Raw genomic sequence first — 15,423 nt, 5'->3', positions numbered from 1 at the left:
TACTAAGTTACTTACTAATGGTGTAAACAATGAGTAACTTTACCAAAGCCAGATATGAGTGAAAAAGTCAAAACCCCAGTATTGATAGTCTGTATTACAACCCCACACATGTCTACTTAGAAGTAAGTTCAATGGGTTCTTACTCCCAGTGAGTATAGGATTGCAGCCTAAATGAAGAGAGGGTCCATAAGATTTGCCTGTTTTATTTGAATTATAGCAACACAAGTTTGTTTGCGGATTTGGCCTTTGTTCAGCCTTAAATTTCTGAAGAACTGAAAAACGAGACACAAATGCTAACAGTTTCTTTGGCTTCAAGTGTTTTAAAATAAATAACTCCAAGCACGGACAAACCCACACACAATTAAACAAGGTTTTTTAATTTAATTCTAAATAAAAGAGATAAGAAATAATAAATCTTCAATAAAATATATAAAATTGTACAAGGCATCCCTTTCAAAGGGATTTTAATATGCTGGGGGTGAAAGGGTAGAACTGAGCTAATGGATAAGGTTCACAACACAGCTTGTAGCGGGTCAAAAACAAAACAAAACTCCAAAACAAATTTTGTGGCCCTTTTTCTTTTATAAACATGCCAAAAATACATCTTTGAGAAGTCCTGTCTTCAACAGTCTGAATCCTCTATAGACACTTTACCATGAAGTTTAGCAATAGTAATAATAAAATAATTAGAATAATAAAAATGGGTTATTATAGTACCAAGCACACTAAACAGGACTCTTCCAGCCTGAAAAAAATATTAAAAGCTTGGGAAGGTGAGTCCTGCATTTAGAGTCAGTGGCACTATGTAGTTCCCATAGGTTTGTTTGTTTGTCTGGATCTATGGGTGTTTCAAGAAACATTTAAGCACAAATTCATTTCTATAAGCTAATAATGGTTAAAACACAGAATATTGCAATAAAAACAAAACAACTTTGCAACACGGTTTTGATAGTCTCTCTGCACATGAATGCAGACATGTACACACACACACACATGCACACACACACACACACTTCTGAAAAGCAACACCTCTTTTCTTCATACCTCTATTTTGTGTCCCCTCCTGATATCGTTCCAAAAGTCAAGTACTTGACTGTAAGTGGCAATTCTGAAGCAAACCAGGGGAGAACGGGATCAGGACAGAACTCTTCTCAAGCTCTCGGCCTGCCTTCTTGGCCACTGCATACATACAAACCCCTTATTTGATGTCTTATAAGCAAGAATAAACTGCAAACTAAGGATGAATAAAATTATCATTGGCATTAATCCTTTGCATAGTAGGTCCCTTTATCTGGATCAATCCCATTTATTCCAACGGAACTACTCTAGGTCAAATTTTTGCAGACTGCCTTGCTGGATGGCCCAGCATTCTGCATTCAGAGTACTCCAACTGCCTACACGTCCATTTAAGGCCTAGACTGCAACAGAGAACCCAGCCGGAAATGCAGAAACTAACTCCTTGCCTCTACTTGAAAGTCTGCTTTTATTTCCAAAGTTGGTCTTAGAAATAAAATCCACATTTATATCTAAATTTCCCCTACCAAGTCAAACAACACATGGGAACGTACCTACAGCCACATTTAAACGCAGAGTAAGCGCCGCTGAACAGGGTGGGACTTACTTCTGAGTAAACATGCATAGGATCAAGCTGCAGCTTTCTCGCCTTAAAGAATGAATTGCTCCTATTTTGAAAAACAAAACATGGTTTGACACCCCACTGCAAACATCGCGGGGAAACAGAAATGCTGCGAAAATGCATGATTTAAGAATTGATTCCTTTCCTGCCCCGCCCCCATGTGCAGTATATAAACAAACTATATTACTTTAAGCATGTATGTTTTTAAAAAACCCAACCCTTCTCTTTCAGGATCAGATTCTATGTGTTGAGATCACACCTGGCTGGTTCCCCAGCCTGCAGAATACAGGCTCTGCTTTTTGTTTCAAACTCCTATAAACTTGATAAGGCACATACAAACATGCAGAAAAAATGACCAGTAATTGGCTTTTGTACTGCACTCTTGAACTGGGCAAGATCCACCAGAAAGTCTCTGATTGCGCCGCTGCTTTGCTTTCTGATCTTCTTACGATAAATGGTACATGCTATATCCGACGGGAGTAGCATAGAGTCCTACAGGTGGGATGGGAAGCACAGGTCTGTGAAAGGGATAAGATGCTCCATAGAGTGAGGCTGCCTGGAGAGGGGAGTTGATGGGGAAAGGAAGGCTAAAGCCAGATGGCAACATGGGCTTGGCTGCCATTTTCAACTTCTCCAGCTCTGCTTCCTGCAGTCTCTTTGCCTTGGCCCTCCGGTTTTGGAACCAGATTTTGACCTGGGTCTCTGTGAGGTTCAGCGAGCTTGAAAATTCAGCCCTTTCAGCAATGGAGAGGTATTGCTTCTGGCGGAATTTGCGCTCCAAAGCCAACAGCTGGGAGGTGGTGAAAGGTGTCCGGGGCTTCCGGTTGGTCTTGTGCTTCCTCAGCGTACAGGCTGTGGGACTCAGGTGTCCTGGAAAGGAAAACAAAGATCAGTTACCAAAGCTGGGAGCGGGGGGGGGAGTGGATGATCACTGCCAAATGTTAAAAAAGCAGTTTCTTCTCTCCTTTTTAGGGTATGGTAAAAGGTAAAGGGACCCCTGACCATTAGGTCCAGTCGTGGCTGACTCTGGGGTTGTGGCACTCATCTCGCTTTCTTGGCCAAGGGAGCCGGCGTACAGCTTCCGGGTCATGTGGCCAGCATGACCAAGCCGCTTCTGGTGAACCAGAGCAGCGCACGGAAATGCCGTTTACCTTCCCGCTGGAGCGGTACCTATTTATCTACTTGCACTTTGATGTGCTTTCGAACTGCTAGGTTGGCAGGAGCAGGGACAGAAGAACAGGGGCTCACCCTGTTGCGGGGATTGAAACCGCCGACCTTCTGATCGGCAAGTCCTAGGCTCTGTGGTTTAACCCACAACGCCACCCGCATCCCTTCAGCGTATGAATGGGGTATAAATTATAACAGCAGTACAATCCTAGCCATGTCTACTCAGAGGCAAGTCCTGTTTAAATCAATGGCTCTGACTCTTACGTACATGGGGTGAGTGCCACATGCTAATAATTTAAAAAAAATATGATGACGATGGTAACAAGCAGAATAGTCCATTACTGGCTGCACAAAGGCAACCAGGCCCAATTGTACCTCCCACCCCCCAGACATCAAAACACTAAGATAAGACAGTTGGCTTAAGAAGAACGCATGAGATTATGTTTATGGGACGGCAAATATGAAAGAAAGCAGAACACAGGAAATTCTGACACACCAAGAAGGACCCCTTTTTAAAAATGGAAGATGGGAATGATACATTAAACTTTAAAAGGGATAGCCTATATTTCTGCTTATTATGTGGATGTTTGCAATCTGGCTGTAGCAGACACATGTTGTTCTGTGAAACTACTGCGCCCCCTATTTTAAAAATCTGATGCGGGATCAAAGCAATGATCCATCTATTACATTTCTTTGTATGCTTTAAATCAGACATGTCCAACTTTCAAGAGACTGATCTACTCCCACTATAAAAAAAAAAAACCTGACAGTGATCTACTCATTGGATTGACCAAAGTTGTTGAGCTTTTTGGGAGAAATCCGAGATTTTTTTGGGGGGAAGGGGTCCCACGATCTGCTGCAGGCACCCCAAGATCTACCAGTAGATCACAATCTACCTGTTGGCCACCCCTGCTTTACTTCATCTACGCAATATATCCTAGTTCAGGTTTTTTAAGGTTTTTTATGGGGGTTCTTTTTTTCTTCCTTGTTTGAAACCTTCAGAAGCTCAGCTAATGTAATGAAGACAGTACACAGGGATCCCCCCTGCCCCCAAAATATAGTAGCCTGTTTGGAAACTATCCTAGCTATTTTGCACATCACCTAGCAGCAGATTTGGGTCTGCTATCAGGAATACACTTGACAGGAAGCCACACCTGATTGCAGGTGCCTGAGGAGTCTGCATGTACAATATATGTATTTGTTACATTCACATATTACGTTTTAAATTGTATGCTTAAAACATCTTGGGTGTACAGATAGAAAACAGAATAGAATACCCCACACTCAGTGAGGATCTTAGAATCCACCAAACAAATTTTACACATATTTTAAAAGCATTATTGCATGCTCAGCTGCTACGCTCTACTCCTTGCACCAGTAGGAATCCAATGGGTATTTGTTTCTGTAAGGCAAGGGTGGGCAAAATGTAGATCAGGATTTACTGAGAGATCTCTGGGCAATTTCCAGTAGGTGGTTAAGGGTTCCCAAAAACCAATTATTTAGTAATAGCAACAGCCACTTTCCCCACCTGCTGAAATAAGAAAACTAAAGAGGAGTAGACTTTGCATGAAAGGACTGTAAGCTCTGTTCTTGTACTGAAAACAAATCCCTGAGCCCAGATTGTTCTTTAATTCTAACTGTATGTCCTTAGCACTTGGTTCCGGCTGGCAGATCTAGTGAAAAACAAAGGAGATCCGATAAGCTCATGTCTGCTGTAAGGGATACAGAGATTTCAGGTGAGCAGATGGAGGGCTGTGAAGGTACACTGACAAGTCTCATATCCTTAACAACAGTCAACATGGCAACAGTGTTGGCTCCAGTGTTCCCGAATGCTATAGGATGTGATTACAGTAATGTTACAGCCCACCTGCATCCCCCTATCACTGTCCAGGCCTTTGAAGAACCTTATGGAGAGCTTTAACGAAAAATCTACTGCAAAGATACCATCTTACTGAAACAAGACTGTTGCCAAAACAGCTGGTCATCCTTCTTTTGTGCAATAATGCCCTTTATGTACGGTATCCTAGCGGAGAGTCCTACAAAAAGTCTAGGGCATCTGAAAGCCTCTGGTCAGAAAATCAGGTGCATAACATGCTCCAATGTGCTCATCTTAGTAAGATCTGGAGAAGCAAGAACTTCTAGGGGCCCTTACTGAAGTGGGAAGTAGAACGTGTTACTAAAGGAAAGAGTTAGTAGTTGGCTGTGCGTTTTTTGATTTTTAAAGTTTCATAAAGGATAGAAAGAAATGCATCCCCAGCCACTAGTTGTTATGATTTATCCAGCATGAATTACGTATTTTATCAGAAAGTTTAGCTGAAGCTTTGCCTGAGGACACGGGAGTCCGACAGGGTTCCCCCACACACTGTGACTGCGCTAATTGCCAAGCCTTTCATTGAAATCAATGGTAGACTTGTGATCTGGGAGCAAAGTCTTGACTGCTCTCCCCACCATCACCATTTTAGATCTCTGTATTCTAAGCCAGCAACAAAAAATATAAAAGGAAGTCAACACACTGATTCAACATGTACTTTTTATGACATATGCATATATGTGTGTGTGTTCAAACATCTGTAGCTAATACAGGCAGTGGAATTTGTTTCATATCTTGTTCCATTACAACCCAAAGCCTGTAATTTACATAGTAATAGTCCCGACTCTTTTAAAAGCATAATTTACATTTCAGTAGCAGGACTTTCAGGGCTCAGCAAGGCTATGAGAAAAGCAAGGGAAAGGCATAAATAGGAATTGCCAGCATCAGGATCCTAAGATGAAATTAACCTATACTGTTATTGGGACTTGCAAGCACTTGTGATAAACATCACAATCTTAAAGAGACCACTTGAAAATTTACAGTATAATTCTATGTCTGTTCACTAAGCACTTTCCAATGGGACTTACTCTTGAATAAGCTTGTTTAGGATTGCAGCCTCAGAATTTCAGAATAGTTTTGAGGGAAATATTGGTTTAAGAGGCGAACGCTGTCTAGAATAGAATTAAACCTAAGATTGTTTAAATAGCTGGCACATTTCAGAATAAATGGTACTATTGTCACAGTAAGGATTTGGAAGGGATAATGTTTTGCTTCTGATTTTTTCTTTTTTGGTCTTTTTAAAGGAGGTGGGTTTTTTTAGGGGGTGAAAAATACAGTAAAGTTGGATATGCATCTATGTGTCAGGAAGCCCCATTTAAATCAATGGGGTTGATTTCTAAGTGTGTGCATGCATGCAGAGAATGGGTAGTGAGAGTAACTTCACTCACAGCTTTATCCCATGCTTATGTTAGGCTTGTGCTGTAAATTAAGTTTTACCCATATGCCCAAAGACAGTGGCGTAGCGTGGGGGGTGCAGGGGGGCCGGCCGCAACATCGGGGGGGGGGCGCTCGCACTCGCTGCTCTCTGCCCCTACTAAAATCCACGGGTTAGGGGGCGCAAATTACTTGCCTTGCCCCGGGTGCTGACAACCCATGCTACGCCACTGCCCAAAGATAAGTGATTTGTAGCATGGCATTTAGGGATGACATTCATCATTTACATAATGCAACAAGTGGGTTGTTATTGGAACATATTAAGAGAAGCATTCAGTCTTTCCCAAGCCCGCACTAATTAAAGCACATGTTGATTTGCTAATAACTGTCACACATATTTGTGGCTGAACAAAGATCATAATTAGAAGGCTTATTTCTATAGGCACAACTAGATATTGCTCAGGAAAACAATACGCTCTCCTGAAGTTCAGGAATTGCTTTTTTGCAAACCGCATAATCTCTTTAAGGTGCCATGAGAACAAGTCTCCCAGGAGAATTATTCAGTAATACAGGAGCACGGAGTTTCATGGAAGCGTATCCCCAAATTAGTGTGTATAGGATTGCAGCTTTAATAAAGGAGGTTCTGTTAGGCTTGTATCCTTGGATCTAGATGTGAAGAAGGGCAGATTAAATGCCATTTGTTTTAAGTGGTAATAGGGAAAGCGCAACTTTTCAGTATGAGAATATTTGGAAAAATACTTTTCCAGATAATGGGTGCTCTTAACTTTTGCTTTTAACAGGAACTTTCAAAATACAGTATTACAGCTGCTGCGTCAAGGGGGAGATGCCTATACTAAAATCAATGTAATAAAAAAAATGATCTCCTAACTATGCATACCTAGAAAAACTTAACCCATTTCCCCGTTATTTCTGATGAATTTCCCCACTTTTCCTTGTCATGTGATGCAACAGTTTCAAAGATATTGAGAATCTACAATGTTAACTTTACTATCAGCATACCTCTATACATTTATACTGGAATATATCATATTTTGTACTATAATATCTTATTTGTGCATTTTTTAAAAACCCTCCATTCCTATATCCTCTCCTTTTACAATTTTCTTGAAGTGACTTTCATTTTATTTTATTATCCAGGAAATATAAACTCTCACTAGATAACTCCTATTTTTTATGTGGAAAATAAACGAGTTTTGGAGTCAACCAGACCTGAGACACTGTCTAGAGCAATTTAGTAATTTTTTTAATAGACGCTGAAGAATGGCAGTTCCACTATACAGAAAGCTCTCTGGGATTTTTTTCACTCCCTCAACTTTTCTTCAGTTGGAAACGCATTCCATTAAAAGTTCCACTGAAATCAGATGAACTATAACTTTTAAGTGAAATTGTCTTAAGATGGGAGTTAGATTCTTTTGATGAGTGCTCTCTTAACCCAAGTTGGCTTCATGTCCTGAAACCCAAAGGCAGGCAAAAGCACCACAGACATGAAATAATTCTGTGGAAAGCTATAAACAAATACACTGAAATTCCAGTGGATACTTAAATATGCTTTGTTTTGTTAAAACAAACCCACACTCACAAAACCCTTTGTCAGTTATTTCTATTTAGAATTACAAACAGTTTCTGATTGCTTAGGGAAACTGGTAAGAAGTCTGTGCCTGCAATCCTAATACTACTTAACTGGGGATAAACTCCATAATAGCAAGTCCTGCTGAATTCAGAGTGGACACGGTTAGGCTTGCACTAACAATAATGATGCTATTCAGATTTAGAATAAACCACAATTTTCTGGCCTTGGGGTGGCCGTGGTCAGTGTGTAATCCTATGCCAGTTTACTTGGGAGTTAAGTCTCACTTAACTCGATGAGAATGACCTCTGAGCAAAGATGTGCAGGATAAGGCAACAAGGCAAGGGAACGCAGAAAAGAAAAAGCTAGGCCTTGATTGCCTTTGGGGGTCTTTTACCAAATGCAAGCGGAGAAAAATCGGTATAGAAACAGAGATGATGAGAACAACTCTTCCTTGCCACCCATTTCCCACCATGGGGGGGGGGGAATATAGCAACTTGTACTCTGATTCAGCTTAGCTGGAAGTAAACTGCATTAAAAGAAAGTGTGTGGTGGAAGCTATCAACACATTTGTTCTGGTACAAGTTTTTCGTGTGACAGATCCCACTTTGTGGTGGATGAAATGAACTCTGGCCTATGAAAGCAAATGCCACAACAGACATTTAAGGTTCCATCAGGTTCTTTGTTCATATTTCTATTAGTGGAATTTATTTCCAATTAAGCAGAATATCAATTTACTATTTTTCTGCTGCATACAAAATGTTTTCCGAGAGAGGAACAGCTTCTGGGGGGAAATATAGGCATTACTATCGCCACAGTTGCCCCTTTAACATTAAAAGAAACACAGTACCTTCCATTATCAACACCACCACCCCAATATCCAAAGAATGAGATGAAGCAGAGGTGGGCTGCGATAAGGACAGATGTGTGCATGCACTTGCACAACACTATCAAGAACTCTGTTATGAGCATAAAGAGAAAATCGTAGAAAATGAAATAAAGATGGATCAAAGGCATTAAGAAAAGCCATGGTTGGGCGCGAGGGAGGAAGCCACACTTTTCAGACTCCAAACAGATTTCAGAATGTTTGCGGCAAGACTGACAAACAGAATAAGAGATCAAGATGAAAAAATATTTAAGGGAGATTGGAAATGTTTTGTTGACTGTGTTTGGAAAATCACTGTAAGCATATTAAAAAGGTAACACTAGCAGAGTAAATTCAGCAGTAACCATTATTGAGATATAAAATTGAGAAAATGAAAATATAGGGATTAATTAGAATATGTAATGGAAAAGAAAATAAGTGAACCATAGAAAGGATGGTGAAAAGTCAAAACTAAATGTGTAATTGGTATATGGGTTACTATCAACTGTTTTAAGGGTGAAAATTATAAATAAAATATTAATAATAAAAAAACAGGTTTCAGAACATTGGGAAACTGTCCAGAAATCTGTCCCAGGAAACCAGTGCTCCGAAAACAATGTGGTTTGCAGAAACCTTCTTAAGCGAAGAGACCTTTGGAAGCCAAAGCGATGGGCGATGCTGTCACGGAGCGCATTTCCTCACAGCCTGGAAACTGCCGTCCAGGTTCACTGGAGCTGGCAGTTCTCGACTAGTGAGGAAGAAACAAGAAGGTTGATCTTTCCCGCTTCTATCTTCCCCATTTATTCTGTCCCTGGGCTACGTTTGGAGGCCCTACATGGGCTCCATTGAGAGAGGCGCGCAGTTAAGGGTAAAGAGAGAAAGCCCGAGGTGCGCGGAGGAGCCGGAGGCTGCCTGCTCCGGCTGCTGCAGGTGCACCAGGAAAGGCAACCGAGGGAGATTATAAGAAACCACCGTCGATTCCCCGCCTTGCCAGGTTTTTGCCTACCGAGAAGACAGCGTGGGGTGTGTGTGTGAACTACTGCAAAAATTAAAATGACTGAACTAGGCGAGAGTCACTGAAAAGGCGTCGCGGCAGAAAGGAGAGATTCGACTGCGATCCATCATCCTGGGGGATGGGGGGAAACAGCCTAGACGCGGTAGCGCAAGACCATCTCCCTCTTGCCAACGGCAGCTGGAAGGAGGCATGACTAATGCGGCGAGGAGAGGGTCGCTGGCGCTGGAACAGCCGGCTCTCGAGGCGTCTCGGCCGCCGGAGGTTTTTTTGGACAGTTCCGGGCGGGTCCAGCCTAAGGAAGATCGCGGCGGGAGCGCGCGGAATTCTTTGGTCATTCTTCTGTTCCTTACTGTACATGCAAACCAAATGAAGGCTTGGCCGCAAAAGCTGGCTATGGGGTTGAAAGGGCTCCCTCCTTGTTTCCTGGAATCGTGCTTTCTGCTTCGCCCTGCAAAAGCGCCTTTCTCGAGAGACTAGGTTGAGGGATCCGGCGCAGCGCCTCGCTCCCCTCCTGCTGCCCCAAAAGTTCGGCTATGGCGGGAGCTCAGACTGCGGCGAAGCGGCTGGTCCCTCGACGGCTGGAGAAAGAGTCCTGCTAACTATTTCCTCCCCTCTACCCACACCCCCTCCATCCCACACCCCCCGAGGGATGTTTTCCCTCGCAACCCTCCCGACCCCGAGACTCACTTGGGGGAGGGGAGTATCTGCCGGCCTCCGGGATCCACGACGAGCCGTCCTCGGAGTTCTCGGATTTAACCGACGACGTCTCGAAGGTTTTTGTAAGCCCCCCGGGGCTGGCCGCTTCCCTGGCGCCGTGACCCGGCAAGAGCAGGTTCCTGGAAGTGCCCAAGCCCGCCCCGTCGAGGCCGCCGCCCGTCTCGCGAGGGGGCTTCTTGTCGGACATCAGCGCCTCGACGCTGAAAGGCAAGCTGGACACCTTGACGGGGCGCCGCTCCTCGGGCCCGGCAGCGGCGGGGCCCTCCTCGTCGGACGAGAACACCTCCTTCGCCTTCGACGGAGAAGACATCGCGGCGCAGCTTCGCGACGATCTCCGCCTCGAGAGCTGCTGCTGCTGCCGCCCGGCGTTCCCTTCGGCTGCTGCTGCTGTCGCTGCTGCTGCTGCTGCTCCTCGGTCTCCCGACCCCTCGATCTCTCGCGCTCGCTCCCGGACGCACTAGCTCGGCTCGCCGCAGCCCCGAATCAGCCGAGCAACTTTTTTTTCCTCCCCTTTTTTGGGAGACTTCTGGCCGTTTCCTCCTCTGGGAAGTTGAGTAAGCGCGGCTCGGCCAATGGGAGGCGCCTCCCGACCGTGACGTCACGCGCTGATTCACGCCATTGGCTCCGGACGGGTCGGAACGGAGGAGGTTTTTTTTCCCCTCCCCTCCCCCGCACTCTGCCTTCCTTTTAAATAAATTAGAAGTTAATGACACGGGCAGCGAGCGGAGCTGTGTGATTAGGGAGCTTTCCAGCGCTGTAACTTTGCCAAAACAGGAAAGTCAGCGGAGTAATTAGGGCCGATGATACGAAGAGGAAGCTCGGAGAGGGCAGATCCCACCCCCATCCTGCTCGCTCGCTCGCTCTCTGGAAAACTCCTGCCTTCCCGAAAGCGAAATCTGCCGGCCAGCAAGAGTCCTGGCCGGTGAGCCCTGGCAACCCAACGCTCAAGAGCGCACCGAGGCCCTGCCAAGGTCATCGACTTATTATTATAATACTCAGATTCTCCCGAAATAAAATACCAATGAATGCCCCCCGCGGGCCATCTTGCCTGTTCCAGGGGCGCCAGCGTGGCGCGTTCAGGCAGCGATCGCCCACAGCCCATAAGGGGGCCCATCACCACCATCAATAAGATCTTCCTCCCAAGAAGGGGCATCGGGGGGCAGGGGGTGTCTTGTAGGGACCCCAGGAAGGGTGGCAGCGAAGCGATGGCACGTTTCACTTCCAGGTTACAGAGGGGCGGCTGGGTGGGTGAAATGGACGTAGTGGTCAAGGTTCTGTGCGCGCCTTTATCGGTAAGGGAAGCGGCCTCCTTTCCAAGCGCCCCTCCAGAACATTGCAAATCATGCTGGAGAATAAACACGGGCGCAGGGAAGGTGCGCTTCCAAATTCCGAAGGGGACAGACGACTTTTTATTTTGGGGAGTTGGAGACCCAGCATTATTTTCCAGACAGGGCCTTGCAGATCTCTACGACCAGTGCTTTGAACGCGGTAAACGGATAGTCCAGACCAGTTGAGTGAACCGGAGGGGAAGGGGTGGGGCAGGAGCATCAAAAGGCAGACCATTTGGGATTTAATCCGCTCCAATAAACTCCTCTGCACAACATCTCTAGACAGTCCTTTGGATGGATCGTATTAGCAGTAAGGGAGGACTCCTTTACTGCTTACTAACCTCTCCCTGCAGCTGTAAGTAGTCTATTATAAGAGAACAAATTAAATGCATTGGAGAGGGACCGATAGGTCCTCCCCCCGCCGCCAATGATTAAGTTAGTAATGTAAATTGCAGGCGCCTAACCCTTGATGACAAACAGATGCATCTTTAATAAGCCGGGAGCCTGACTCCGCACTCCTTCATCGGCCAGCGCATCAAACAGCCTCCAGGATGCCCGCGTATGTCCTCGTCCCACTTTTCGACTTCATCCCATTTAAGCCAACGAGGTGTGTTAATTTTAAAGTGACATTTCAATTGCCAGCCCGAGAAAAGCAAATCATTTTTTTTTGCATCGTAATTAATTTAATGTCGTAATGATAGCAGCTTAATTATCCGTTGGTAACTATTGTTGGTTATTAAAACGTGGAGGGGTGTGTGTGTGGGAACAGAAGTGTCAGACAGGCAGGATTACAGCTCGGCTGCTCGAGCGATCGAGAGTCCCAGGTAGCGTTGAGGAGGAATCTGATGGAGGAAAATGTATTCTCTAATTCTCTTCCCTCATCTTCTGCAATATTTACAACGACAATAAATCCCATTTGCTTGCAATAACGTTTCTTTTCGAGTTCCGCGTGGTTTGTTGGGGGGGGCGTGTGCGTAAAACGAATGTAAGGCTGAAGTCTTCCCGTGTTCTTCACCTCCGGGGAGGAGAAACCGTGAAAAATACACAACTATTAACTCTTGATAGGCTTAACATCAAACCCCCCTGACTTTACTGTCGTTTGTTTCTGCATCGCTGATGCTAGGAAAAGTTTATTCTAATTGTTCTGAAATGTTGTTGCTCTTTCCACGCTTGGAAGTGCAGGGTGAACTGAAGGATGGGGGGACGGGGACGGAGGAACTTTCCTTGCCTACCCACTTTGTGTCCATCAGTCCATCACTTCCATTGGGACAGGCGGACGCTGTACATCATCTTCTCTAAAATCTGCTTTTAGCTCTCATTATTTTCCCGGCGTGATCGTTAATATTTCATCTTAAAAATGATAGTTAGGTACCTTCAGCCAGGTACCAAGGATTACTGCTTCCGCCTTCATGAAAGGGGCTCTCCCGTCGAGGACTGCCGGAAGCTTTTAAGTGCATCTGCTGGGGGGGTACGAGAGACAGTCGCTCTGCTTTGAAAACCTAATCTATCCCTGCCACCTCCACTCTATTCCCACCGCAGAGTCGCTTCTAAAGGCGAAAGGAACGTTAGGGTGCAGCCCGCTTTCCAGTGAGACCATAGTGAGACCAAAGCTGTCAGCGTTTCCCCTTTTTAAAGGGAAAGTCCCTTATTCCGAATAGGATTCCTCGCAAGAAAAGGGGAAAGGTGACAGCTATGCATGGTAATGTTGTAGCCATTGATTTGCAAGGTTCTGTGCTGCCCCTTTCGAATTATTGAAGGGCCGTACACGCGAAGGCACATCGACTTCCAGGGTCAAGAAGAAACGCGTGAAATATCGTAATCGTACGTGCTCTTATTTTGGCGCGCATCTCACTGAACACAGTGGTACTTAATTCGAAGTAAACGTGCAGTAAAGAGAAACCTCCCCTCATATGCAACCTGGAATTCGGAACCTCTGCACGCCTGCCCTATATATTTAGTTCGAGTGGAATTTATTTTCGCATTTGCAAGCCTAGGTCAGCGACTTTTGAATTCTCTTTTCCTCCTATTTTGGCGTTTGCACGTTTGTGAGTTGTTTACTTTTTATTTATTTTTAGTGCCCCTCAAATAAGTACCTGCATCCAGTTCTGCAGCTCTCTCCTGCACGCACACCCAATCTTTCAAATGCCATTGACTTGAAGCCTATTTTAGGATAGGTGGGTAATGGGACCCACAAAGGCGCCATGATTCGGATTCCTCCATGTAAACGGCAGAACTTTAATTATTTGGGAAGATGCTGTATACTGTCGTCTTCTTCCTTCTGTATTCAGGTCCACATTTAGTCTGTCAAGTTGCAAAATGTGCAGAAAGTGAAGGGGGGCGGAGAGCGAGAGAGACGGAAAACAACTCATTGTCTGGTCAACTTGTTAAAACGCCTACCTTTGCTCTTGTGCTCGGTACCCCCGGATTCTCCTCCCCTTAATGACAGGTAAATGAGAATTGATGAAAATCAGGAAACAATGTATGTAAACAGGGAACAATGAAGCGCAAGGACCGATCGGCCGAAGGGCTACAGATAATTACACCGAATAAATGCAACGTTTTTACCCGGGAAGAATAGAGGCAGGCTTGGGGTTAGGGCACGGTGACCTGGTTTACAGAACTGGGCACACTGGCTGCAGACGGCTTCAGACGGACACGTGAATCCCTTTTTCAGCTCTAAGCAGCTCTTTCTTTCTTTCTTTCTTTCTTTCTTTCTTTCTTTCTTTCTTTCTTTCTTTCTTGCTACTCCTATTTAGCTTGTTCCCATCTCCCAGTCTCATTGAACCTAAACGTTTGATTCTGAGTTGTTTAATACTCTCTACCCTAACCCATTTCTTGAAGTATTTCGGTGGCTTGTATATGTCCCATGGGGAGAGAGATTAGTGAGAGGAGAGCCAATACAATCGGACGGAGAGAAGTGTCACCTGTCTGTAGAGTCGCCTGAACGGTCAGATCCACGCAGGCCCCACTGAGTGCAATGTACATTTCCACCAAGCTCGTGTGTCTAGCTAGGACTGCAGGGCGGACTCGTGGGAAGCCTTTCCAATGGAACTTGCTTGCTTCCCAGCCTCTCACAGTTCCACGGGTTTTAAGCCCAAAGCCTTGAGAGATCGGGCTGTTGGGATCTGTTTAAATGAAAATACATCCTTCGCACCAGGATGGCCAATGGGACATGTTTTCCTTGGAAGAGGGGTTTCCCTTTTCCCGTAGGGTGTGTTTCCTGTAACTCCAAAAGCATTACAGATCTCTGTGGCCACTAATTCTAGGGATCAATCCTGTGTTTGTTTGTCAAGTTAGCAAACCTGAAAATAGCCGGTGGCTTTTGCACTTTAGGATTAAAAGTCGCAGGCTGCAAGCCTAGGCAGGCCTGTTTGACCTCAATAGGCCTCACTTCGAAGGAAACAAGGTCCCGGCTTGTTCTCCCGGACTTTTCTACGGGTACTCTGCCACTTTCCCACATGGAACAAAGTCTGAAAACTGGACCTAGATCGCTCCTGAATTTAAACCTAGAATTTAAAAACTGAATTGAAAGCACAGGAAAGGTATCAGAGACCGAAAAATGACAACAACAGCCTGGATATCCTGATTTTATTTTGTTTAGAATTTAGGGAAGGAGTATGACTTAGTCGTGGCTGGGTAGCAAAGGACACCTTTCAAGAGACCAGCAATATTGCCAAGGGGCAGCAGACCAGGATCTCTGAGCACCAGTCGATGGCCTTCCAGAGATAAGAAAGATCTGTGCATCTGAGATCAAGGAGATCGCCTGGAATATTCAAATCCACAAAGTACCCAGGCTATTGCACTGGTCCCCAGTGGAAAGAAAGAAAGAAAGAAAGAAAGAAAGAAAGAAAGAAAGAAAGAAA

The 15,423-nt window shown here is 45.0% G+C and overlaps 1 protein-coding gene across 1 annotated transcript; it reads right to left on the bottom strand.

Annotated features, from left to right (window-relative positions):
• Positions 1–356: 356 nt before the first annotated feature.
• Positions 357–10,695, bottom strand: MSX2 (msh homeobox 2). Its single transcript, XM_082213522.1, has 2 exons — positions 10,203–10,695; positions 357–2,506 (listed from the first exon to the last, which is right to left on the bottom strand). The coding sequence occupies exons 1-2, from the start codon at positions 10,540–10,542 to the stop codon at positions 2,082–2,084; spliced, it is 765 nt and encodes a 254-aa protein (XP_082069648.1). The 5' UTR covers positions 10,543–10,695; the 3' UTR covers positions 357–2,081.
• Between the last annotated feature and the right edge of the window lie 4,728 nt (positions 10,696–15,423).

This window comes from Podarcis vaucheri (genome assembly GCF_965113315.1).
Source record: "Podarcis vaucheri genome assembly, chromosome: 2".
NCBI lineage: Eukaryota > Metazoa > Chordata > Lepidosauria > Squamata > Lacertidae > Podarcis > Podarcis vaucheri.
This window is presented reverse-complemented; position numbering and strand designations above follow the sequence as displayed.

Coding starts and splice junctions, on each gene's coding strand:
- MSX2 (XM_082213522.1), bottom strand. CDS start 10,542: ATGTCTTCTCCGTCGAAGGCGAAGGAGGTGTTCTCGTCCGACGAGGAG. Junction 2,507..10,202: donor CAGATACTCCCCTCCCCCAA/GTGAGTCTCGGG, acceptor TTTCCTTTCCAG/GACACCTGAGTCCCACAGCC.